Consider the following 27,817-nt stretch of genomic DNA (forward strand, 5'->3'; position numbering starts at 1 on the left):
TGACAGTATATTGATTACCAACATTTGTCCTATACATATACACCCACACCAAGGGTTTGCTGACTTGCTCCGTCGCTGCTTTCTTTAGAGAATTTTAAGATAACTTTTAGATATAAGATAAAACTATAAATAGATTTCAATTAGAAGTGTAAATTTATGTAATATTAAATAATTTTTTGTTTTGTGTTTTAAACCTTCTGGTTACCCATATGGTTTGTAAATTAGTTCTATTTACTCAGAGTTATAATTTAGTTGAGTGCAACCTTATGGGATTTCTTTTCTGTTGGTCATCTTAGACCATTCCTACACATAATGTAACTATTTCCCATGCACCACTTTTTACCTATGTGATTTGAATATTAAGGTTGAGCAGTGGTTATACATTTCCTTGGGATAATGGACAACCCTGCCTGGTACCATTACTAATCTTGATTTGGTTTAGTTCCCCCCTCCCCCCCTGGCATTTATAGAGAAGCTGTAGGGGCATCATACAGGGCTTGGACCCCTTTTAAAAAAGGACCGGAGAAAACCAATTTTTTTTAAAGGCTGTGACATCATCTTAAATGATGTGACATCCTTTTACATTTTTTTTTAAAGGCTGTGACATAATTTAAGATGATGTCACATCCTTTAAAAAAAATGAAGCAGGCCATTAATTCTGCTGTGGACAATCTTGCAGGGTTTTTTATGGGAATCTCGCAGTTTTCAATAGATGTGGTTGAATACCAGTAGCTGCAGCTATATGTTCATTGAGTTCAACCAAAGTAAAATGTAGTTGACGGAGATAGTCATCTTATATTTGTATTTACAATATATTGAGGCTGAGGAAGACAACATAAAAAAAGATGAAAAACGGTGAAACATTATTCTATTACTGTATGTCTCATTATGGAAAAAATATATTCCTTCCTGACTTGGTACTGTATATCTCTGTATACATTTCCTTTCTGAAAAAATGTCTAACCTTTATTTTAAAATATGTTGAGGATAGACTTCAGTTTATAAGGACCAAAAAAAAAAAAACTTTAAGAAATAGAGGACAAGGGCTTTATGACTTTAATTAAGAGGCTTCAAAATAATTTTGGATCTAGACTGTTAGGTACTGTACTAACGGAGATAATTTTTTCTATTTTTTGGGGGTTGCTTATTACTGTTAGGCATTGATCCTTTAAATTAACAGTTTGGAGTAGTTTGAGGGATTCTTCGAGTGGTCTTTTTTTCTCATTAGCACCTTCATATTTATAGTATTAAGCCATAAGATACTTGAAAGCCAATGTACCGTACTTGAATGTACAGATGCAGTGGCCGTTATTTGAACAAATCACTGTGCCATTTTCGTGTGCGCTGCTGTACTCCACGCGGCATTAACTCTGCCAATCGCCCCAGGCACACGTGTTTATCACGGTTGCTTTGTTTGAATTTCATGTATTGTGTGCAATTAAATGCAATGAAATGAATTAATTGTAATGTGTGCAGTACTGTGCTACTGTGCTACTGTGCTACTGTGCTACTGTGCTACTGTGCTACTGTGCTACTGTGCTACTGTGCTACTGTGTCGATTTCAGGTGTTTAAAAGCCAGAACTAGTGATGTACCGAGTACACGGAATTGCCCAGTACCTGGCACATTTCCAGCTACCCGAACATTACCCGGACCCGGCAACTGAGAAGTGGGCCTGGCATCGGGTAATGTCAGGGTAGCTGAAAATAATCACATGATTTACTTGTGGCAGCATCAGAAGTGTCTTCAGCCGGCATGGAACAGCAGACATCAATTCCACAGCACTGCAGCAGGTAAGCAGTGTGTGTGTGAGCCTCCGGGGAACCATGTGACCAGAGCAGGAGATGAAGCGTTCCTATTGGACAGCCGTCTGTCCAATAGGAACGCTCCGTCTCCTGCTTCGGTCATGTGGTTCCCAGGCGGCTCACAAACACACACACTGCTTACCTGCTGTGGTGCTGTGGAATGGATTCCTGCTGTCCCACGCCGGCTGAAGACACGTCCGATGCTGCCACCGCCACAGGACTGCTGCTTATGTTCTTAGATGTCGGTGCCACCCTGCGGGTAAGTGAAAAACCGGGTAACCGGGTACCCGGCCGGGTAGAACTATTGATTTTGGCTGGGTACCCGTTACCTGTTTTTTTCAAATCTCACTACCCGGTACAACACTAGCCAGACCACCAAAATGACCTTTTCTGCACTCACCTGCACTCGCTTCTAAAGGCGGTACGGTTGGAAGAAATCGCGCGCCATCACACGGGTATTCCGAGGTATACACCGCGTGAAGTGTTTCAATAACGGCTGCTGCATCTGTACTCTAGAGGCCATAATTACCAAACAGTGCTGGAAGGTGTATTATGGAGTACTGTATCACGTCTCAGTATATCTGGCCCTACAGTATGTACGTCACTGATAGAACACATTATTATGCATGAGAACTGTAATATTCCTAAATATTACATGATTTCACATGATTATTTATATTTATTATATACCTATTTTATATTATTTCATATCATTCTTTTCCATGCAGTCCTGATTGCCATGTTTAATTTGTATTACCATAGCTAGCAACTATTGGGCTAATAGGGCTGTTAGTCATTTCTACGGAGGTGGAGGGGGTTGTTAGAAGTGTTGGAGTGTGGCAGTGTTAGGGGGTTTGGTGATGGGGTTAATTGTTCCAGGGTGGGAGGGGAGGGGTTTACACAGACAGTGATATTCCTAAATATTACATGATATACATTTGCATTGATTATATGCCGACTTTATTTTATCTTGTGTAGCCAGGTCACCTGATGGCTACTATTCTGCCCTTGGGCTGGCAGTATACCCTTGTACAATCAGGTTGCCAGTAGTTGGTATGGGGTTTTCCCCCTCTCCTTTGGTACTGCACTTGAGTGACAGCACGGGGTGGTACATACTGTTGTAGTTGGGAAAACAGGGTGCCCGCCTCCTGACTGTACTAAAGGGCAGGACCGCCCTAAAGTTAGTAGTGGCTTCCTCCACTTGAGTAAGGCAGGTCACACAGTGGAAAGACTGAGATTGGGCCTTCTCCAGTCCTCTTCCCTCCAGGGGAGAGTGATTGTGGATCATACCTCTGCTAGAGAGGTGGGGAAGAGCTAGGATGGCTGTGGGTGCCCTTGGCCTGTAGTGGTGGTCCAGGAACCATCATCCGGCGAATCTTGAGAGACTGTATTGGGCAGATCCTGCCTTATTACTGCAGAGTATAGTAATAAACCCGTTACTGTCTGCAATATACCTCCTGCCTGGTGCGTGACTTTACTGGGGGGAGAGGTAATATGTTCTACCGTGGGAGATCACCTTCAGTTCCTGGAGCCTACGGCAGATGGAGGTGCTGCACTGCGAAAGATATATGTGGGGTATGAACCCCAGAAGCCTGTTCCTTTGTCCCCACTACCATTGACAGATGATTCAGCCCTCCTGCAGGTATATGCACCATACACCCTGTAATGGCCTCTATCTGTGATCGGGTGGGGGAAACACTGTTACACTTGTATCACTCTTTTCATGCAATTATTTTGCGTTTATACAATCTTCAGTGTAGGTCACTAGTAACAAGTACTTTATGTGAAGATTTCTGCTCTATATTTAAAAGAGTTTATGTGCCCCCCTCTCTTTCACTCCCTCTTTCCCTCTTTCCCTCTCTCCCTCTCTCCCTCTCTCTCTCCAGGTTTTCCAAGAATATTTAAAATTTATATTGAAACATAAATGACATGGGGTATTTGCTCTCCAATATGAGCAATAAATACTCACATGTAAAACATATGTCTAACCTTTTGTTATCAAAACTGCATGTATATTGAGCATGGGCTTCCGTTTATGAAGAATTAAGAAAAAAAAACATCAGTCACTAGAGGAGAATGCCTTTAAGATTGAGATATATATTTAAAAGAATGCATTTGCATCTCAGCCTCTCTTTTACATTATAGTCATGTATACAGATAAACTTTATTGATAAGGAGATTATGAGACTAATATAATCACTGTCATGAATAGCACTTCATTTTCTCCTAATTTTAATGAAAGAACACAATCCTGAAAATAAACCTAAACAAAGCATACAGTATGAGATGTGTTTGGCTTAGTTAAAATAACGTTGTATAGTGTCACTTAAATTTATCAAATGTGTCTTTATTGGGCCATTTCAATACAATTAAGAAGAGCTTTCAAGGACAAACTCTTTTTCCTAAGGGCTGGACTGAGGTAAAACAGATTTCTCTGAGTTGAAAAGTTGTTTTAGGGATATAATAAAAGTCAGGAGAGATTTAGTGTAAACATAGGATGAAGAGAAAAAGCAATTTTCAACTATCTTTAAGGTCATAAGGATATTATTGATGTGTTAAGACAGAAAGAGTGTGTTTGGAAGAGTAAAGCAAATAAAACAAGCTCGGCTTAGAAACCTTATATTGGATATAAAGGACCTTATTCACTAAACCATTCTAATAGTTTAACACAAAATAACAATATTGACTTTAATTGTGCTAACATGCTTTCAACTGTACGTGAATGACTAGGGAATGACTCCCACTGGATGATTTGTATGTACTGTACCATGACGAATACAAATTGATTTTCCTTTAATTTCAGGTCTGCATTGTGAAATAAAATCATGCTCAATTCATTTATTATGAAAGATATTATAGTTCTAAAATTAAACTGTTACCCCAAAGAGCCTCACAAAGGTAGACTGTATGTCACTTATGTTCTTACCTTATAGACTTCGGTCATTGGTAATAGTGGTGTTAGCTTTTTGGGTATACTGTGTTTTTAGCTGAAAGGGTGTTCAAATATAATGCACTGTAAAACACAATTTCAGTCATGTACAGTAACTCTGAACCACTGATTTTACCCAGTTATCTGGATGCATGAAACCAGATAAGTACTGTAGAGGTGGAAGCACTCAAATAATTTAATCAGGAAACCTACTGTAGAAATTACTAGTTCTTGATTTTGCATAGTCTATTACACTATGACCGAAATTATATTTTTGGCATAGACACCATATGTGCATACTTGCGTCCTTAGACTTTTGCATCTTAACCTCATATTCCATAATCAATTCACAAGGATTTTACACTTTCCTTTCCTAGTGGGGATCTATTCATTAAGGCAATAAAAGAACTACTGTACAATGATGTAGACAGACGTATTATTATTATTTTGTAGTTCTTTTTTTTAATGAATCAAGGTTTTTCTCTGTGCTTATGAGCTTGTGATTAGGGATGTGTCAATAATAGAAGTTAGGTAGGAACTACATGATACACATGTAGCGCTATTTCCCCCACCCTATGAGAAATGTGACAGCTACTGAGTATGTGTGGTGCTTTACCTGTGATATTCCAGGCAAAAGGTGACACTGTGTGCATGTAATTTGCATGTAATTTCCCAGAATCCCTTGCTGAAGTGGGAGCACTGTACACTGTATGCTAGGTAATAATGGCTGAAAGGCAGGGTTGCAGACCAAATGTGAATGTGCTCACAAGTGATATTCTTTATTGGCTATATGCTAATGGTGGAGGTTTTTTGTCGCCTTTTTCAATCACCATAACTTAAAATATATATGGTAAACCTACAGTACCAATCCTAGAAAATGGCTAGTACAACCAACCTCACACTGATGAGACACATTAAGATTGAAACATGTCTGTGAATGGTTTGACTAGCTTTCATCTAATCCCATGCTGTGCTAAAAAGCTGTGTGAACAGCATTGCTTTTGCTTATGTGGGCTCCATGTGAATGGATATTCCAGGCAAAAGGTGACACATTGTCTGCTCATTTGCATGTCATTTCCCAAAATCCCTTGCTGCAGTGGGAGCTTTGTATGCTAGGTGATAATGGTTGAAAGGTAGGGTTGCAGACCTGTCTAAGACATTTGAATGTGTTCACAAGTGATATTCTTTATTGGCTATATATATATATATATATATATATATATATATATATATATATATATATATATAATATATATATATATTTTTTATATTGAGTATATATTCAATATATGAGCTCCCCCTGAGGAAGGTCCTTTCTGGACCGAAACGTTGGAATAAGTTGTGTATTGCCTAAATACAGGTTTTTTTTCTATGCATCTTACACTGAGTTGTTCTTTTGGGTTAACAAATATATATATTTGCACGTCCCATATAGAGAATGTAGTTATACAGGTGCACGTCCCATATAGAGAATGTAGTTATACGTTACCGTTCCAAGGATTGGTAAACGAGACAGCACTCAATATTGAAAATCAAAGTGTATTAGTGAAAGCAAAAATACATCCAGAAACCCAACGTTTCGGTCCTACAGAATGGGACCTTCCTCTGAGGAAGGTCCCATTCTGTAGGACCGAAACGTTGGGTTTCTGGATGTATTTTTGCTTTCACTAATACACTTTGATTTTCAACATTGAGTGCTGTCTCTTGTTTACCAATCTTTGGAACGGTAATGTATAACTATATATATATATATATATATATATATATATATATACTGTATATATATATATATATATATATATATATATATATATATGTATATATTATATATGTAGAGGTATCAGTACCGTGTTAGCCGAGCTTCAATAATCAAAAAATAAATAGATGATACCGTTCTGTGGCTAACGAAAAGATTTTATTTGTGCCATTTAACACCTCTAGCCATAAATCACAGAACCATTTAACACCTCTAGCCATAAATCACATCCACACACGGGGGAGGGACAAGCACAGATAACATTCCAAAAGACACTGTTTTTAAGTATACCCTTTGCTTGCTTCATTCATTGTAACATCGCCGGAAGAAGAGATCAGTATATCTCGAAAGCTCGCACAAATAAAAGCATTTCGTTAGCCACAGAACAGTATCATCTATTTATTTTTTTATTATATATATATATATATATATATATATATATATATATATAGCAAAACCTGGAAGAGTTCAAACTGTTAAATTACTCTTAACATCATTTGAGTTATTTTGCTTTTTGCTCTTTCATTTGCAAGGCAACGTTTCTCCAAGTACTTTTTGAATACGAGGTTAATCAATTTTATTTTATATTCTTGTATTGTTCCTTAAAACTCAGAACACATATATAATGTACATACAGTTCAACTAGTCAAGCAGATATGAAGTACATTCACTTAAAGAACTGTAGAAGACTTTTGTTCCTTGTTACATGTCCTCATAGGTTATGTATTTAGAACCAGAACAGACAATATTAAAGTATGATAAATATACCCTTCTGAGTGGTAGAGAAGTTGAACGGTTACTAACTTAATCACATTTCCTCTAATATATAAACATGTCTGGTTACATAATTAGTGTAATAACCTCTTCAAACCGTTCTAATTTATATTACTAAAAACAAAAACAAAACTGGAATTTTTACATATTAGATACATATTGCATAACAATTTTAGTTCTTGAAAATAAAATTGAGCTGGTTATCAACATGGACTTTCTTACCTATCAATGATTCCACATAGATCTATTTTCAGATCGCTGAAATTGCCAAAAATACGCTGCTGTACAGAAATAAGATCTATCACCTTGGTACCCATGGAAATCAGTCTCATGCATCCCAGAAAACCCGTAACAGGACTCACACATTGATAATCGGAACTGTTGTCAGGACAACCTGAAAAGGTAAAATAGAAAAAAGAGACTAATATATGTTTCTATATGTCTTCAATTCATACATTTAATTCTGGATGTGCTGTATTTTTACTTTTGTGGCCAATTACACGATACTGTAAATTACAGATGTAGTCCACTTTATTGCCCCTGTGATCACAAGGCATAGTGCTTGTGCTCATGCAAGTTTTAACTCGTTATTGTGCAATTTGCAACCAGTTGCAACCTTGTGTGATTTACCTTACATACAATAACAAGTGCAATAACGAATGTTATTTGGATGACAGTTTGGTTAACTTTCAACCTACAAAGGATAAAAGATTAAATTAAATATAAATTGTGTACCTTAACAAAACAAAACAAAATGGACCTGCCCCAACTTGAAAACAGATTTGATGATCACACACAATAGATTATGGACAGGTTGTGTAATAATATATCATCATTATTAAGGGGGCAAAATAAAAAACAAATATTTAAATGACATACTATATCTTACAGTAAATCAAGAGAGTTAACTATAATGAATGCTCAGATGATCTATTCTAAGATGAAAACTAGATTTACACCTCTAACCTTTGTTATGCGGCTTTGTATTGGGAACCCTTTCCCTGGATTCTTTTACATTTATGGCCCACTTTATTTGATGATGAAAATCAAAACTGTACATGCTAATATCTCAGTATAAATAAAAAGCGATAAACATGTACAAAAACTGCCAAAACCAAATAATAAATAAATGACCCAATATCCGAGTGGTAATCAACCTATGCCACTGTGCATCTACTATAGAAAATTGAAGGGACATGAGCGAAGAGAAAAAATAAACAACCAATTAAGTTATCATATACAGTATAAATAGATTTACAGTCATTTTAATTGGACAAAATATGTCAATAATCTCACAATAGAAAAAATCATAAACCAAGCATCAATACATATAAAAAGTCAACAAACAGGGCATAGAAAAGATATGCCAAAAAATAGACCTACATTAGGAGCTGGATTTTATTTATGGTCTGGAATAAATGCTGTGAGGAGTTTGAAGAGGTATCAAGGATTTGCAATGAATTCCAAGTGTTGTAACTGGAAAACTATTGTAACCATGCTGTAAAATGGTTGCAGTCATCTCTCCTGCTGACAGTAAGGCCTGGTAAGTTATGGGCATGCCAGCAGTTATCATGGAGGTTTGCCCTCACACCCTGGTGAGGTGCCCTATGTATGGATGGGAGTGGTCACAGGTTCTGACTCCCTGGTTGGTGATGTCAGAGTTGTGTCAGCCCCCAGAGGATACATAAGGCACAGCACTGATTCAAAAGTTAGTTGAGAGAAGGAGTTGCCAAGTGATTAGGAGGAGGAGAAGTAGTTTGCTAAGTGATTGTGTTATAGTAGCTGAATGAGGAGACTGTGACCAGGGACCTGACACAGAATAGATATCCCTGCGGGGATAGGGAATCCCTACATTAGGAGGACATTACCTTTCAAAGGGAAGTACGGTGAACAATGGAGGGCTGAAGACACCCCATTGTGGAGGGCAGTTGGCCCACCGTACCAATAAAGATGACTCTGATAAAAGAAACCCTCGTGTGTAAGTGTGGAGTGATTACACAGGAGGCTGCACCACAGAGGAGTTCCTCACCAGGACCATCCACAAGCTCACGCTGGGATCCTGATGAGGTGGAGGCGCTGCACTGGATATAGGTAGGACTCAGCACACTACCTCAGCTGCCTGTCTGGGTTGGCAAATCCCCACACACCATCATGCGGGAGACTCAGGAGTCCTGTTGCCAACAGGTGCACCACCAGACATCACACTGTAATGGGGACTGGTTAGACCACAGGGGCCAATATGAGATTGGGTGGGTCAGGCCAGTTCAGAAAACCCGTTACACTATGTTTAAATGTTTAATATTGTTCTGGTTTTTGAGGAAGTAATTTTCTGGGTTTGTACATGATCATAGTTGATCTTATTGTTGTAGATTATTCCTTTAGGTTGCCCAGTACCCTTTTAGATATTTATTTATATCAATATAGTTACCAATGTACTGCCTTTACTTTCTAGTCTGATACAAAGCTGGTTGCTGTCTTGCAGTTCTTCTATTTTGACCCATTCCCATAGGCTGTTATGTGTTTTACAGACCAGTACGGATAGAGGAATGGGCTGAACTGATCAAATCTGTTCTCCTGGTGTAAAATCCTTCTACGGATTTTTCCAACTTCAATCCATGCAAATTATTAGTCACAAGGAACAGCAGAATAACTTCCAAGGATGTTCAGGCCACTCTCGCCTTGGCTAATGTGTGTATTCATGACTCAACTATCAGAAAAAGACTGAACAAAAATTGTGTTAATTGAAGGATACCACTGCTCTCTAAAAAGAACATTGCTGCCCATCTGGAGTTGTCTATAGAGCACATAAATGATTCTTAAGACTTCTAGAACAATGTTCACTGGACAGATGAGTTAAAGATACAACTTTTTGGCTCAATGAGAAACGTTATCGTTGGCGAAAACCAAACACTGCGGTTAAACAGAAGAACTTAATCCAAACTATAAAGCATGGTGGTGGGAGTGTTAAGGTTTGGGGCGGCTTTGCTGTCTCATGCCCTTGACGGCTTACCATCATTGACACTACCGTGATTTCTGACCTCTGTAAGGAGAAATGGGCCAAAATTCCTCAAAAAAAAGGTGTGAGAGACTGACCAGCAGTTATAGGAAACACTTAGTTGAAGTCATTGTTGCTCAAAGGGGTGCCACCAGGTAATGAATCTAAAGTTTCTCATACTTTTTTACACATAGATATTGAATGTTGAATCATTTTTGGATAAATAAATGTTGAAAAAGTGTCATGTTTTTGTGTCATTTGTTTGATCAGGTTATCTTTATCTATTATTAGGACTTGAGATCTGATAACATTTTAGTTTTGAAATATGTGAAATATTTCAAAAGCCTAAGGGGTTCACAAACTTTTTCTCACCACTTTATATGGGTAAAGTATTAATTATGCATGCAGTCAGTCAAGTATGTCCTATCCACAACTGGCACATTCCATTGTCAGCCATTGTGGAGCATTTTGGGGTTCCCTTTGGGGTGGTGTTAGGGTCATGGAGCAATTGCCTGTGGAAGGGGCTGAGACAGGATTGGCAGGAAAGCCTACATTTATAGAGCTATTCCCATTGGTTATGGCAGTCAAGCTGTTTAGGCATGATCTGCAGGATAGAAAGGATAGAAAGGTCATATTTTGGTTCGACAATTTGGTGTTGTGGAGGCAGTGAACGGGTTATCTGCAGGGATGGGTGAAACTGTGAAAAATTGTTTCCTGGAATTACGTGGATTGTTTTGCCAAAATCTGCTCTGCACACCAAAATTCACATTTCATACTTGAAAATCCGGGTGAATTTATTCAAATTTGCAATTGACTACAATTTGGATAGATTTTTAAGAATCCACAGATTCTTAATGTGGTTGCAGATTGTTAAAAAGGAACACACACACACACACACACACATAGAGACAGAGAGAGAGACCTATCTAATTGTATTAGCAGTCTCAAGTTGTACATATATAGTATATCCGCTCAAAAGTCCCTCCAAATAAATTAGGAAATCATGCCTGTACCGAGGTATGCTAATGCTATGCAAAGTATATTTAAATGATTCCCATCCCACACTTTCTAATTGGATTTCCATGCCAAGTATATTGAGTTCATAATACCCTTCCTATTATTTTACTACTGTGGGTAATAGAAAGGTGACTGAGGAGCAAAATGAAGCTCAGCCGTGGGGTGGCATACCTGGGGAGATTGTTGTGTGGTGTAAAGGATTGGAGGATGAGGAGATGGAGTGCATCTCTCTGAGATGTCAGGACAATATGTGGTTGGCCTGAGGGTGTCCTCCTTAAAGTACCCTGGGTTTTAGACCTGAGGGCTCTCTGGTTCAGGAGTAGCGCAAAGCATTAACAGGTTACAGGTTTTGTGCTGACCAGGTCCAGGTTTTTTGTATATGTAATATTTGTTATGGTTTAATTAATGCTGGGGCCATTTGAACCCATTTAAGGTGCTATGGCTATTAGTAGGTTGTGGGTTTTAAGGAAGGGGCAAAGAATCAAAGGGTACACAAGTCAAGACAATGAACATTCTCTTTCAAAATGTAATAATCCACTCTGCTGTGCACTGAGGTACCGAATGGTCTTATGTTTACTTCTTTCTCTGTATATATCACCATACCAAGTAGACTAACTCTTTTATGCAGGGATTATACACTTGTTGTCATCTTTTATAGCTAGCTGGTGCTCTTATTATTGTAATATTTAGTTGCCCTCTATTTTAATTTATCTGCATACTTACATTATAAAACACTGAATTCTGTATATTATTGTTTTGATGTGATCTCCTTATAGTAGTCAAAACTGATTTAAAAATACTGTATTTCACATTGTTCTTTGTATTTTCTGAAAATGAAAGTAGTACAAAAGTTCAATCCAAGGTTAAAATAGCTGCCTAAAAAAGTGTGAATACTGCTACATGCTCTATAATATATAGCAATCTTGATTACATTTTAATACATATAAAATAATCAAATATAAGAGAAATCTATTGGAGAATTGGCAAATGTAATAATATGGCTCTGAAATAATAATGGACAGATGTTCACAATTAACTTTAACTTGATCTTGAACAGGAATCAGAGACACTGGCCCATATTTACAATGCAGTGCTATTCCATAAGACACCATCCAGTTCATTGCATTATGGAATAGCACCACAAAGTAATTATAGGTCACAGGCACTGTGGCACTTTCTCTTATATCATTTAAGTGATTTACCTGTAGGTTCTTTTGCTTGAACACAGTTAATACTTTTTCTTGTAAATACAATATTGTCTTTATAAAAGTGTCATCTTTATAAAAATTAGTAAATTAAACTATCTATATTGTATTTTATTTTAGGCAATACAGGCGGGCATTATGGAAATGTTGACTAAAAGCACGTCAAAGTAATATGTACCCAAGGGACCTTCTTGATCTACATGCTAGGTACTTTGTCTCCTGGGGGGTTCAATGATTGTATAGAGATACTAGTACCTTGGTATAGTTCCTTATAGCCCTGTGTGGGACCTCTTTGGTTCGTTTTCTTCATAGGCATTGGTAGTTATCAATTTTCCTGTCTCCATACCCTCATTTGTTCACTGGGTTATTACTAGTTTTAAGCACCTTAAACATATATTTTAATATTTATACATGCATTGGAACTCTAATCATTATATTATTCACATTTAGTTATCACAATTTCTTATGAATTAGTTATTAAGTCACACATTACCAAAGAATTGTTATCAAACACATTTTTTATTAAATACACTATTATATTTGCACAAGGGATCAAAATATGAGTTTATAAAAATAAATTAATTTTAGTGACATAGTCTAAATGAAACAGCCTTTGATGTCCCAGCGTGGATACTATGTTACAAGCCTCCTGTACACAAAGCCCGCGTCGCACGAACCACCTCCCTCAGAGACGCCACCGTCATGACGTCACAACCCATGCTCACCATTGTATGGAGCATCATCATCCCAGCTACTATATTGGTGATTAACTGTGTGGTTACTTCACATTCAGCATCAACAGCCTCACTGGGCATTACTGTGTTAATACATCATGTGTACACAGCTGATGATTGGTATATTACAATTATATGTAGCCCCGGTCCCCTTGGGCTCCCAGAGACCCCCCTCCTTGCATTGAGCACGGTCTCGGGTGCCGCCGGAGTCAGCGATGGACCCGCCGGCTGTCCGCAAAGGTGGGGGCCAGGGTAGAGAGCGATCCGATGTTCGGGAGGCTCCGCGGCGCATCCGGGTAGTGGGGGCCGCCATTTTAAGTTGCGCATGCATGCGCAAAAGGCAGGCAGCCAAGTAAGGGCTTTGTGCATGAGTGCCAGAGAGAGCGGCAGCCATTACAGGTTCACACAGGCGCAGATAGAGCTCACGGCGGCCATTGCACATAGAGCATGTGGTCCCTATGTTAAAGAGGTCCTGAGTGGACTACAATTCCCAACAGCCTCTGGGGACTGCACTTTCACCCAGATCACATGCTGTATTCCAGCCACTAAGACTTACAGATTCTCTGCAGCAGGGAATTGGATACATTGTTGTGTGCAGTCAGGAAGCGGACAGTGAAGGACATGAGAGAGTCAGAGCTGGGAGCAGGTTAGGGAAGGGTGTGTAGGGAGCAGTAGCCCCTGCATACTAGGCCAGGTTACCCCCCTAGGCCCCAGACAGGCCCTGAGCCATACCATGGATTGTGGTTGCGACAGGGACAGGCCCTATGTAGGTGCTCTGCCCCTTTAGTTATTTTTTAAGTTCACGGACACAGCTGCAGTGCTGCGAGCCCCTGACAATTGTGTCTGGACGCAGACATCACTCAAGATAGAGACTATCTTCCTGGTGGGATTGTCTGGCGGGACGCCACCCCACGCATCAAGAGCGGAAGCATCGTGGATCACGCTTTCGGATCCATCAGTCAAGTACAGCATTTAGGGTATGCAGTGGGAGGTGGAAAAGTAAGGCCACTAGCCGACAAGGTAGCTGCCCTGAAAGAAGTTCCGACCCCAAACAAAAACGCAGGTACGCTCTCTGCTGGGTTTAGCAGGGTACTACCGGCGGTTCATCCCCAACTATTCGGAAGTGGCAGCCCCTTTAACGGACCTCACAAAAAAGTGTGCCCCTACACAAGTGGTGTGGTCAAGGGATTGTCAGACAGCCTTTGAGGACATAAAAAGGTGTCTATCAGAGGGTCCCATCCTTAGAAGCCCAGACTTCAACAGCCCTTTTATAGTGTAAACAGATGCATCAGAGATAGGGCTAGGGGCAGTGTTGTCACAACAGTTTGAGGGAGTTGAACATCCTATCCTTTTCCTGAGTAGGAAATTGTTCCCAAGGGAAAAAAATTACTCAGTGATTGAGAAAGAGTGCCTCGCAGTAAAGTGGGCAATCGAGGCTTTGAGGCATTACCTGGCAGGAGTCCATTTTACTTTGGTGATGGATCATGCTCCACTGAAATGGTTAAATAGCATGAAGGATTCCAATGCTAGATTAACTAGGTGGTATATGGCCCTCCAACCCTTCTCATTTGAGATTCAGCATAGGCCGGGAAAAGAGAACGCAAATGCTGACTTCTTTTCTAGAGAAGGGGTGGATGGTCGGGCTTCAGCCGTGCGTAGCCCCAGCCACACACTAACAGGGGAGGAATGTGACAGGGTAAATAAAAGCCACCAGTTATATGCCTGGAAAACCTATGTCTAGTCTGCAGTGCAGCACTGACTAGGTTAAACTTCAGCTGGGAACCTCAGGACAATTAGTGGGATCCCAGCTGCCTAATCAAGGTGTGTTAAAACCCAGGTTGTAGACACATGGAGCTTGCTGTTGATGAGAGAGGAGTAAGCTGCTAAAGTGATTCCAGAAAACAAGGTCTGAGTAGCAAAGTAGTGAAACTGTGAACTGTCTGTCCCCTGCATAGAAAAAGGGTAGCTGCATATATATAAACTGTCTGCTAAAGAGAAACTGTTTTGTTCGGTTTGCTGAAGGAAAAGCCATTTTTGTTTGTTGCCGAAAAAGAGCTATTTTTGTTTTGTGTGCTGTATATTTTTCAAGGCAAAATAAAACAGCCTTGTCAAGAAACCCACGTGTGTAGTTGCATGTACCCTGCAACAGTCCCTATCTGCGATTGGGGCGGGGGAATATGTGTTACATATATTATGTATCATTTCTAGTGTGTTTACTGACCTTAAACTAAAAGTTTCCTTTAGCCTGCTGCAACACATACACATACCCAGACTGTAGTAATCTACTACAGATATGCTCATGCAGATATTGAATGGGGCAATGTGATGTTATTTCATTGATGCTAACCTTAGCTCTTATGCTCACATTGTATGAAGCATCATCATCCCAGCTACTATACTGTATGGGTTATTAACTGTGTGGTAACTTCACATTCAGCATCAACAGCCTCACTGGGCATTACTGTGTTAATACATCATGTGTACACAGCTGATGATTGGGATATGACAATTATATTATGTATCATATCTAGTGTGTTTACTCACCTTAAACTCATACAGGTCATATGCATATCGAGCTCCTATCACACACTGCGCTCTGCGTCTTCCTGACTGGGATTGATGTGAGTCACATATGTTTAGCCAGTGATTATTCTATCTATATCCTATTTGATAGTACCAACCAGTGACATTATACTATATTATCTGGTGTATTAATAGAGTACTATCTAACAGGTGACTTCATATTTGGTATTTCCCAGTCTGGGTTTTTCATGAACCATCCCCTAGGGGATTTTATTTAATTGTTGTTATGTATTCATTTTAAGTCGTCAAGGTTACATTAATAACATTTCTTTATTTTGGTTTTGTGAGCTTTTACTCACTCTAGTGTGTCGTTAGGTAGGAGTAATTATACTCCACCTAGTGGGACAATTGACATCCCAGGCTACTACAGCTGTTTCATTTCTTTTTTTTTTTACTTTTGGGACAATATTCATAAAAGTAAATATATGAGAGATGTATGGGTTATGCACTGCGCCGTTGTTTACGTCGTAGTTTTTTTCGTTTTGAAAATGATCACTGGCTTTGTATCTAATCCCATGCTGTGCTTAAAAGCTGTGTGAACAGCATTGCATTTGCTTATATGGGTTCCATGTGAATGGATATTCCAGGCAAAAGGTGACACATTGTGTGCTCATTTGCATGTCATTTCCCATAATCCCTTGCTGCAGTGGGGGCACTGTATGCTGGGGATAATGGTTGAAAGGCAGGGTTGCAGACCTGTCAAAGACATGTGAATGTGCTCACAAGTGATATTCTTTATTTGATATAGATACTATATATATATATATATATTCAATATATGAGCGCCCCCCTGAGGAAGTTCCTTTCTGTACCGAAACGTTGGACTAAGTGTGCTTGTGTATTGCCTAAATGCAGGTTTTTTTCTATGAATCTTACATGGATTTCAGGCAAAAGGTGAGATGGTGTGCTCATTTGCATGTCATTTCCCATAATCCCTTGCCGCAGTAGAAGCACTGGACGCTAATTAATAATGTTGAAAGGCAGGGTTGCAGACATGTGAATGTGCTCACAAGGGATCTTTTTATTTGCTATGAGGGAGAGAAAGAGGGAGAGAAAGAGGGAGAGAAAGAGGGAGAGAAAGAGGGAGAGAAAGAGGGAGAGAGAGAGGGAGAGAGAAAGAGGGAGAGAGAGAGAGGAGAGAGAGAGGGGGAGAGAGAGGGGGAGAGAGAGGGGGGAGAGAGAGAGAGCACTCAACACAAATATATATATTTCGGAACTCCGCGGTGGTCCCGATATGTAGAAATCCACCATCGTGGTTACCCGTGCATGCACGATATAGCTCTTGCGCATATGCAGTGAAGCAGGAGAGTTGCGGCGGCATTACCAGGCTCAGCACAGGACTACATGCCCAGCAGCCCCAGGGGCTGCTTACCACATGGACCAGCACAGCCAATAGGGCTGCGAGAGTCACGGAGGAGAGAGAGATACATTTGGCGTACAAAGGACCGCGCACCAGTTGGAGAGAGGCAGCTGAAGGAGCAGGTTGTGTCCTAGTGCCTCCCAGACTAAGCCTAGAGTTGCCCCATAGGCCCCAGCTAGGCCCTGACTCCCTGTAGTTTGTGGTTGCGGCAAGGAAGGCCCATAGATAGGGACGCTTCCCAAATAGCTGTATATTGTTAGTACACCAGTGACGGATGCCACGCGGTGTGTGCGGCCTGCAGTTTGGGACCAGACCACAGGCATACAACTAAGAGACATTAAGGGACACCCTCCAGCAGGAGCTACCTCAAGAGGCGGATGCCTTCGCGAGAGGAACGGACAGACCCCCGTTGTGGGCTCACTCTGTGGGCCAATCGATCAACCCACGTGCACCAACAAGTCTCACACAAGGGGTAGCGCTACTCCACGTACACTTGGGTGGGCCTTGCTCTTGGGACACCAGTGTGGTTAGGTGCCCAGGGCACTCTCAGTACTTTGGGGGAGGGACTCCACTGGGGTGAAATATATACTGTGTGGGTATTGTATTGTGGGGCCTTGTACAGTTATTGTGGTTATATAGTTCTTTATGTGTGTCAGAAAATATAGTTAAGTATACCCGTGTATGTATATTTATTCACTGATTGCATTGGTTCCTGTGAGGTGTTATTCTGCAGCGCTAGGATCCCTCCAAGATGGAGGCGCTGTATCCAGAGAGAACACAATCACCCCAGGCTCCCAGTGGCGGAGGATTGGGCCTCCTGTACGCTAAACAGGTACTCAGCCCACGTAGTTCCCTTAGTCACGGGGAAAGGGGGCTACATATATATATAACAGCTATAAAAAAATAACACATTTTTTATCTCCTACTCCAGAAACTCTAGTCATAAAATTGTTTTACACTTTTAGTCTGTAACTGAGCAGTATATCAAATTTATCATATAATATAATGACAATTTTCTTGTCTATGCAGTTCCTGAACATACACAAGATAATTTAATTCCAATGACTAACAATGCATGCTTTAAACAAGTACCAGTGAGATACATAAATGGAAAACTACTCATAAACAAACAGCTCAGCAAACTTACTATGAAAGTGTTGCTGAAGGGAAAGGATAGAAACAAGTGCATATTTAATGAATGAGTAGTGCAATTCAGTTTTGAATGGTTTTATACAAATATACCTGCAGTAATTGAGATTTAGTTAGAATAACAACCAATCAAAAATGTATTTAATATCAAAATAATTTAAATGCACCAGTTTGCAGTATTATGTTACAAATGAGAGATAAAAAGGATATTTAAAGTTTTCAAAATAAAATTATGCCCTCTTTATACTGTATGTTTTCTTGCAATTATTTATGCATGAATACAATTCAATGAGTAAGCTTTTTAAGGTGCTTTTATGACACAAATATATACACAAATAGTTCAGAGTTAGATTATGAGTTCTCTGCGGCCTGGATTTATTTTGCCTCCAACATTTAATGTACTGGTACAGCTCTGATTACACTGTCTGCACTATATACAAAAAAAAAAAATCAAATGTGCAAATACAAATTGTAGGAAACATGTATTACAGTATATGGTACTTTTCACGTAACGGTACTGTGCAGATCCGCAAGTCCGTTGGATCGCCAACCCAAGACACAGAGTTCAAGAAACTATGTTTATTTGCAAGGCCAACAAAATAGAAGCATACAAACGTACACAAAACACAACATTTGTGGAGGCGCATGCACGATGGTGAGGGGAATAGCTGCCTAAAACAGTAGCTCCTACCCCCGCCAAAGCAATAATAAAGCTACAGCCTACAAAAACCGAGATTCGCACCCGAAGTTTCCTCACACTAATCAGGGAACACGTAGAGATGGCCCCGCCATCATCAAAGAAAAAAAACACGGGAGATCTGAGGCGATATTTGAGCTGGTCCGCGACCAGAGAAGTGGGGGCAGAAATGGCGCCCGGCTCCAATGCTGGATCGGGATCGGAGCATGAGGAGGACATAGACGAGACGCCGGAACAGTGGCCCGTACGGCGCTGTGATTTTGACCGTTTATATAACGACATGAAATCGTTATTCAGGGCAGAGATTCAAGAACTCCGGAAAGAGGTGCAGGGCCTCGGCGAAAGAACAGGGGCCCTGGAGGATAAAATGGCGTACGTCTCCACAACGATTAAAAAACAGAAAAGCGATCCTCCCATCTCCAAACTCAGATTACAGAGCTGGCCGAACGCCAAGAGGACTCTGAGAATCGAGACCGCCGCAGCAATGTTCGCATACGCGGTATCCCTGAAGATATAACTGAGGTAGAAGAATTTATTACCAGATGGATGGCGACTCTACTCCCTGATACCCCTGCGGCGGAGCTCATGATGGACAGGTGCTATAGGGCCCTGAGGAGCAAACCGCTGGCGAATGCACAACCGAGAGATGTGATTGCTCGATTGCATTATTTTCGTACCAGGCAGGCAATCTTTCTGAAAGCGCGAGGAGAAGAGGCCTGTCAGTTTGAGGGAATCTCCCTACGGCTATTCCAAGACTTGTCCCCCCTGACTCTAGAACGGCGCCTGAAGCTCCAACCGATCACCCGAATTCTAAGGGACAGAGCTATACGCTATCGGTGGACCTTCCGGTTTGGCCTACTAGTCATTAAAAACGGGAAGGCCACCTCGATGAAACACCTGGAAGAAGGTGATGAATTCTTACGCAGATTGGGGGTGAAAGTCAGCGAGGCCGCGGGACCCTGGAAAGATGCAGAGCCAGACAACGAGTGGCGCCAAGCCGGCACATCCAGGAAGTCCCGCGCAACAAGTGACTCGGAAAAAGAATAAATAAAAAATACAAAAGGGGAATACAAAATACACCTCAAAGTTTGGTTGCCTAAAAGTTATGGCGAAAAGTTTAAGTTTCGTGGGCCTTAAGCATCTCTAAGAGACTGGTACAAGAAACAGGCAGGCAGACCCCTATAGTGCCACGACACCACCTATATGCTGTGGGACAAGAACATTATACCCCAAGGTTCCCGGCTAAAACACAGAAGCACTCGTCTTACCTGAAATCCCGGCAACATTGGCCAGACCGCAACCCGGAAGGAGCCCGTGACATGCATCCATGGAAGATGGAGGCGCCTCGACTTTTGGCGGGATGAAAACCCCATCGCCGGATGAAGAAGGGCCCAGCGCGGGAAGACGTCCGCCTCCGTGGACATCCGGCTGCTGAATGACAGGAACCGGATAGACGTCACCGGATACGGCCGCGCGGCCGTCTTGGTCGGGGCACGCTTCCACCGAAAACGGAAATACGTCATCCGAGAGCGCCGGAAACACGGCCAGAAAGCAGAGCCGGAAGAGAGATACCTCCCAACGCGATAAAGGACCCAAGCACACAGCTACCCTCCTCCGACACATAACAAACTCACAATAGGGGGCACAGGAGCAGAAGGGAGAGAGGTACAAGGCAGAGGGATAGGCCCCGAGAGTAACCCATAGAGGCCTCAATTTGCGGGCTCATCCCGAGAGGCGGCAAGCCTCTACATGACGCCTGGTCAGAATAAGGACTAGGAGGGGAAGGCCCACACAATAGAGGGAAAAGAGGGAAGGGATTAAAGAACTTTAATGGCAGCAAGCTCCGTAATGAAGGACACGAGTGACAATGCAGACCACGAAGGAACCCAGAGGGATCACGCGCCCACACAACACGCCCCACAGTTAAAGGGGGAAATGGTAAAAGGCCAAGTGCCGTTCATGTTTAAAGGGGTACACAGCAATCACCTGAGGGACAGGGAAAGAGAGATATGGTTTGTAGCCTACATAGACAGGACACATCTGAATCGGTTCTTCCCACGAACTATGAGATGATACACGGTCAAACGGGCTGTAACTGTTTATCATTAAAATTTGTTGAGTGAGGCGGGGGAGGGGGTAGTTACCCACTCGCCGTCGCCATGAGTCTCCTCATGGGTACTTGGGGGATAGCCCCCAAGGGACCCATGCAAGACCCCGATGGGCCAGCGGAAACGGACCAGGCACACCCTGACACAATCAGAGGTGAGCTCACCCGAGCCGGAATCCCAGAAGGGGCAGTTCCGGTGTCCCGGGGAACTCGGTCCCCTGGATACACCAAAATTTATCGATGTTTATTTGTTTTTTCCCCTATTCTCCCGATGTGTGTACCCATCTGTTTCCCCCCTGCACAGACGAGCAGTGTACAAGGCAGTTCACAGTTCTACAAGCCGAAGAGGTACGTGACTCGGACAAACGGCTGCAACGCAGGACTTCGCTATGACAACACCAATGGGTAAAGATTTTACTATAATATCACACAACGTGAAAGGCTTTAATAGCCCCCTGAAAAGAAGGTTAGCCCTGACCGACTATAGACGACATGACCCCGACATAATCCTACTTCAGGAGACCCATTTCTCGAGGACTAGTTCCCCAAAATTTCTGGATAGCAGATATAGAACGTGGGTCTCAGCGACAGCTAATAAAAAGAAAAGAGGGGTGGCAATCTTACTGCATAACCGCCTTGCGTTTGACATTACGCTGACGAAAAAAGATAAGAATGGGCGCTTCTTAATACTAGTGGGTGTTGTCAGAGGGCAACCTCTTACAATAGCTAATATTTACGCGCCTAACGAAGGGGCAGATACCTTCTTCACGAGATTTTTCGCGACCCTACACAAAGTGGCACAAGGCGGTATAGTGCTAGGCGGAGATTTTAACCTCACATTAGATCCTAAGGCTGATAGGTGCACACCCAGCGGGACAAAACACGCACAAAGCAGAGCAGCATGGACCCAAGGCCTCAAGGCAAATAGATTAGTGGACATCTGGCGTGAACAGCACCCGGGAGAAAAAGAGTTTACGTTTTACTCACACCCACACGACAGATACAGCAGGATAGACTACCTCTTTGTATCCAATAGAATGGTTTCGCAGATCTCCCACACGGGTATCCATGATATTTCATGGTCAGATCACGCACCTGTAGAGCTGCGGTGCACAGACTTCAGACTAGACAGACCAGTAGCGACGTGGAAACTCAATGAGTTCCTTCTGAAAATCCCCAAAATTGAAACAGCAGTAAGGGATAAAATCAGGGTCTACTTTGAGGAGAATGTCGGTAGTGTGACATCTCAATTCACCCTATGGGAGGCCCATATGGCGACTCTACGCGGAGAGCTCATAGGGATAGCGAGTAGGCGGAAAAAAGCAAGGGAACATAAGATTAAGATTCTTCAATCGGAATTAGAAGCCCTATCCGCCCTACACAAAACTAACAAGCAAGCGCAGACCCTCCAGGCCTAGCGTGACACTAAAACAAAACTAAATTTACTGATGTCCTCCCGAGCTGAGAAGGAGCTGACCTGGTCCAGGCGACAATTCTATGAAAAGGCGAATAAGCCAGATACCCCACTTGCCAATAAACTAAAAAACAGTAACCGTAACTTTCACATTCAAGCAATTCGAACCAAAATGGTGACCTTACTTCTGATACCAAACAAATAGTAGACGAATTTAAAAAATACTATGAGACCCTGTACGACGGGGCTAAGGCCTCCCATTGTGAGAACACTCATAGGCAGCTGAAAACATTTCTAACAGAGGCAAAACTACCCAGTTTGGGCAGAATGGAAAGGGAAGCATTACAGGCAGATTTCTCAGGTGAGTAGATATCAGAGGTAATAAAAGCACTAAAGCCATCCAAAGCCCCAGGCCCGGATGGTTTCTCTAATCTCTATTATACAAAGTTCAGAAAAACCTTAGTACCTCACCTGGTCATTCTTAGATGGTGCCCCTATACCCAGCCAGATGCTCCAAGCATCTATAACAGTGATCCCCAAACCAGGGAAGGATCCAGCTGACTGTAAAAGCTATCGCCCGATATCCCTCATCAACTCGGACACCAAAATTTTTTCTAAATTACTGGCTAACCGTCTGAATTCAGTTATGCCTAAGCTGGTCCACCCCGATCAAGTAGGGTTTATATGCGGGAGGCAAGCAACAGACAATACTAGACGGATCATAGACCTAATTGATTTGGCACATAGAAAACATATCCCGTCTATGGCATTGAGTCTGGATGCAGAAAAGGCCTTTGACCATATCGATTGGCCCTACCTCACAGAGACGCTGAGAGAGTTTGGCATATGAGGGAGAATGTTGGGCGCTATTCTGGCTCTTTATCGGTAACTGAAGGCGAAGGTCAGACACCAGGGCTTCCCGTCTGAAGATTTCCCAATAAGGAGTGGCACCAGACAGGGATGCCCCCTGTCCCCACTTATTTTTGCATTATGTATAGAACCCCTGGCGGCACATATCCGTAATTCCCCCGACATAGCAGGTATACAGATTAAAGATCAGTCACACAAAGTGGCCCTTTATGCAGACGACATTATATTAATGTTATCAAAACCCCTTACCTCCCTGCCAAATGTTTTCAGCCTGCTAGATGAATTTAATAAGATCTCGGGTTTCAAAATGAATCAGACAAAATCAGAAGCCTTAAACATAAACCTGCCAAAGGTCACGGAAAAATTAATCGAATTGAATTTTAACTTCAAATGGCAAGTCTCCTCCATTAAATACTTAGGGATCCATATAACCAAAGATTATAGTGCGCTATACAAAGCCAACTACCCCAGACTAATTAGGACTCTGAAGGAAGATCTGCGGATCTGGTCAGGCCACACAATTTCATGGATCGGCAGGATCCAGTGCCTTAAGATGAATCTCCTCCCTCGAATCTTGTATCTCTTCCAGACCCTTCCGATACAAGTGGTCAGAGACGACATCCTTCATTTACAGTCCTCCATGGTGAAATTCGTCTGGGGTAATAAAAAGCCACGCATAAAAACTAGCATCCTAACTAGGCCAACAGTTAGAGGAGGACTAGGGGTACCTTGCTTGATATCGTACTTCAAGGCGGCCCAATTAACCCAAATTATCCAGTGGCACATGCATCCTAGCCTGCGAAGATGGGTAGAGCTAGAAACAGCATGCAGTGACCCCGTAGAGCTACAAGATCTAATTTGGCTACCAAAAAAGGTATATAAGACCATGAGTGAGCCGCTGGCCGCAGTGAATAGCTCGTTGACAACCTGGGAGAACACCAGACACAAGTGTGCCCTGACAACCCAGCACCCATTTATGACCCCGATTATGGGGAATCCTGATTTCGCTCCGGGTCTGTTGAGCAGGAACCTAGCGGTCTGGAAAGCAAAAGGCCTCACATGGCTATTACACCTGGAGGGATGCCAATCAATCAAAACATTTGAACAAATCCAATCAGAAACAGAAATGCCTAATTCTGAATTTTTTAGATACCTCCAGGTGAGAGCATTTTACACGAAAATCCCCAAACGCCCCCAGCGAACAAATTTTGAGCAGCTGTGTTCCAGAGGCACGGACACTACGGGACTCACGTCTCGGATTTACAGAGAGGTGGTCTGTCCGAGACAGGACGATGACATTAAACTTAATTACAGAACCAAATGGGAAACGGACTTAGGGGAGACTTTGGAGGACGAAGACTGGTCCACAATAGTACTGGCAGCAGCGAAGAGCTTTATATGCACCACCTTGAAGGAGAATGCATATAAAGTCCTAATGAGGTGGTACCTCACCCCAACACGATTAGCAAAGTTTGTCAAAGATTACCCCCCATTGTGCCCCAAACAATGTGGGGAACAGACAGACTTACTTCACATGCTGTGGGGTTGCCCCAAAGTGGCTCCTTTATGGGAGGAAATCCAAGATTGGCTACAGAGTATTCTCGGGCAGCCGGTCCCCCTGGAACCCTGGTTGTTCCTGCTGGGCAGGCGCATCCGGGGGCTGGGCAGACCGGTACAAAAATTGATTGCACACTTTGCAACAGCCATGAAGTGCGAACTCGCAGCATTGTGGAAGCTACCAGATTTACCCACAATTACGAAAATTCGGAACAGAATTTGGTATATATGCCGGATGGAACAGTTGACAAGTCTGGTCAACGACACCGGCACAAATTTCCTCAAAGTCTGGGCCCACTGGCTAGCCCACTCAGACATTCCCGGGGTGAACGCCGCCACCATCATGCCCTAATACAGTATAAAACATACAGAACACCTACAAGCTCAATCAGACTTAGAACTTTTGCAACTTATATTGACAGATTTATTATAAATGATTCTTCCTGGCAATGCACAGGTTATTAAGAATTTATATTAGTGTAGGGACCCTTGAACGTGGTCTGCCGTGAAGTTTGGCTCAAGGGCTTACAACAATTTGGCCAAAATGTTAAACTAAAAGACCATTTTATCTATTAGTTATTTATACATGTATATTTAGGCACTGTACCGTATATAAGTTTTTCTGGATGTGCACTGAGCTTTGTCTGTGTTTTATGTTATGTCTCTGGTTCCTAATACAGTATACCAAGAATGCTTCTCCTACGAAGTGTCAGTACAGACAACACGCAGACGGGGTACTGGTAGGGATGACGGAGATCAGGGTCGATACACCTAAAAACAGACCTGCATTGCAGAGGAGAGGCAAGAGTAGAAATTGGGAACACCCGCAAGGCTCTGTGCTTTCCCCCCCCCTTCCCTCCCCCCTCTTCTTCCCCCCCCCCTGTGTCTGTGTTGTTCGTTAGGTCTGTGAGTTGGTTTGCCCTGTAAGTCTTTGTCTAGGCGGAGGAAGAAAGAAAAAACAAAAATGGGTTTGGGTACATTAAAAGAAGACAGTGGGTTGTTGGACAATGTATGCGCTGTACTGTAATCTAATAAAAACCTTTTTGTGGAAAAAAAAACCACAACATTTGTGACCCACCTCTAACCTGGGAAAGGATTGGGCTTTTTCCCACAGAGTAGGTTGTGACGGTGAAGGGGTACCCAGACCATTAATAAAGGTATTTGGCCCTGCTGGGTGCCCCTGAACCAGATTGGAAATTGCAAAGTGTCAGCTCTGCAACCAAACCAGGGTAATAATACTGCAAATGTATTCAAAATGCCTGTGTCTCTCCCCCCAGGGATACGTGGGAGAGATTAATACCATGTATCAACTGTATAAGCCATGTAACAGGGTCCCTTGAGTCATAGTGGGTAAATGTAAAGTGTCAGCTCTGCAGCCCACTAATGTCTGCAACTCTGTAATTATGTTAGACCGGTCTGTGTGTGTCCCGTCAGGTATAAGGGGCACACATGTATAAATCATGTAACAGGGTTCCCCTGAGTCATATTGTAACTGTGGAGTGTAAGCTCTGCAGCCCACTGCGGGTTGCGAGCCTGTAAATATATTAGAATTGTCTGTGTGTGTCCCGCTAAGGATAAGCGGACCACACGCGTTAAAATAAGCTACATTGAATGACTACGGTCACCTTTAATGGAGTGGTTCCGAGGGCTGCAACCACAAGTGCCACCTCATTGTATTAAAATCAATTGGATAAGTGGGGTTGCGGTTAGTTTAGTTCCGTGCATTGCTACGATTAATCACGGCCCAAACCACAGGTTAATTGGATAAGTGCGTTGCGGTTAGATTAGTTCTGTGCATTGCTACAATGAGTCACAGCCCAAACCGCAGGTTAATTGGATAAGTATGGCTGCATTGCAACAATGAGAAAGTTTAAACCACAGACCACACACAATTAAATAGCTAACTTAGGTTAGGAGTATGCCAGCGCTGTGAAACTTAGTGTGAATGCTGCTGGGGTCCCAACAGTAAAGCAGCTATATTTTATGTGTTATTAACTTTTATGAAAAGTAGTAAATGAAAGTCTCCATCTTTTTGTATATTAAAATTATAAAGAGCAAATGCATTTACATGCAGGCAGGCAGGGCAGCGGATACATTGTGGATTCACAAGTCCATTATATGACCGGTCATTCTGGCCAGTGAGTCATGCATATCTAAAGTGCAGACTTCTAAGGTACCACGCTGAGATTACTCGAGAGTGTCTAGGAAAGTCCGGACTTAAAATGGAACCGACATTTGAAAGTGTTACATGCCGGGAAGTAAATAGAACTAGTTTTGTCTGGCAAATGTCCATATGTCAGGGGTGGGGTAGACTTCAGGTCACCAGGGCAGGGGGCTTGGTTAGGTATGCTAAGCGTCTCAGGTGCGAAGTTAGCGCATGATGGTAGCATACCTTGAAGCCTCTGCCCGGCTCCCCGAAGTACTGGCAGAGCATGCCAATAGGTTGGATTATTAATTTCCATGCAGTGATTGGCTGCACAGTATAAGAATAGGCTTTGTGTGTCTTTAAAGTCTCGTGCAGCCGATCGGAAGTTAGATTCATCTGAGCTACAGCGTGCGGTGCAAAGGTCATAACATCGTAACTAAGGATTGCACCCTTCTTCAAAAGTTCGTTAGAACTAAGGATTCCCGTATGAGAACTGCAAGGACAGAACGAAAAGTTTCCTTTCAGCGAAGATACCGGGGTTGCGAGCGGCACCCCAAGCCAAGGACTGTTACACAGCTCTTTTTTGCGCATCATCCCCGCTCCTGGGAATTGATGCCTAGAGACTTGATTTCTGTGGATTTCATTCCATGGACATTTTATTTTGTTTTGTCCCATCCCAGTAAGTGTTTATTCATGTTATTTTGTAAATCAAGCTGTGTG

General features: G+C 42.2%; 1 protein-coding gene across 2 annotated transcripts in view; it reads right to left on the bottom strand.

Moving 5' to 3' along the window:
- Positions 1-27,817, bottom strand: part of CNTNAP4 (contactin associated protein family member 4) — a 580,041-nt gene that overhangs the window by 195,057 nt on the left and 357,167 nt on the right. For both annotated transcript variants that reach the window (XM_075599587.1, XM_075599597.1), the window contains one exon: positions 7,486-7,657. In XM_075599587.1, the coding sequence (XP_075455702.1) occupies positions 7,486-7,657 (172 nt within the window). The remainder of the gene's footprint in view (positions 1-7,485; positions 7,658-27,817) is intronic.

This window comes from Ascaphus truei, chromosome 1 (genome assembly GCF_040206685.1).
Source record: "Ascaphus truei isolate aAscTru1 chromosome 1, aAscTru1.hap1, whole genome shotgun sequence".
In the NCBI taxonomy this organism is placed as follows: Eukaryota; Metazoa; Chordata; class Amphibia; order Anura; family Ascaphidae; genus Ascaphus; species Ascaphus truei.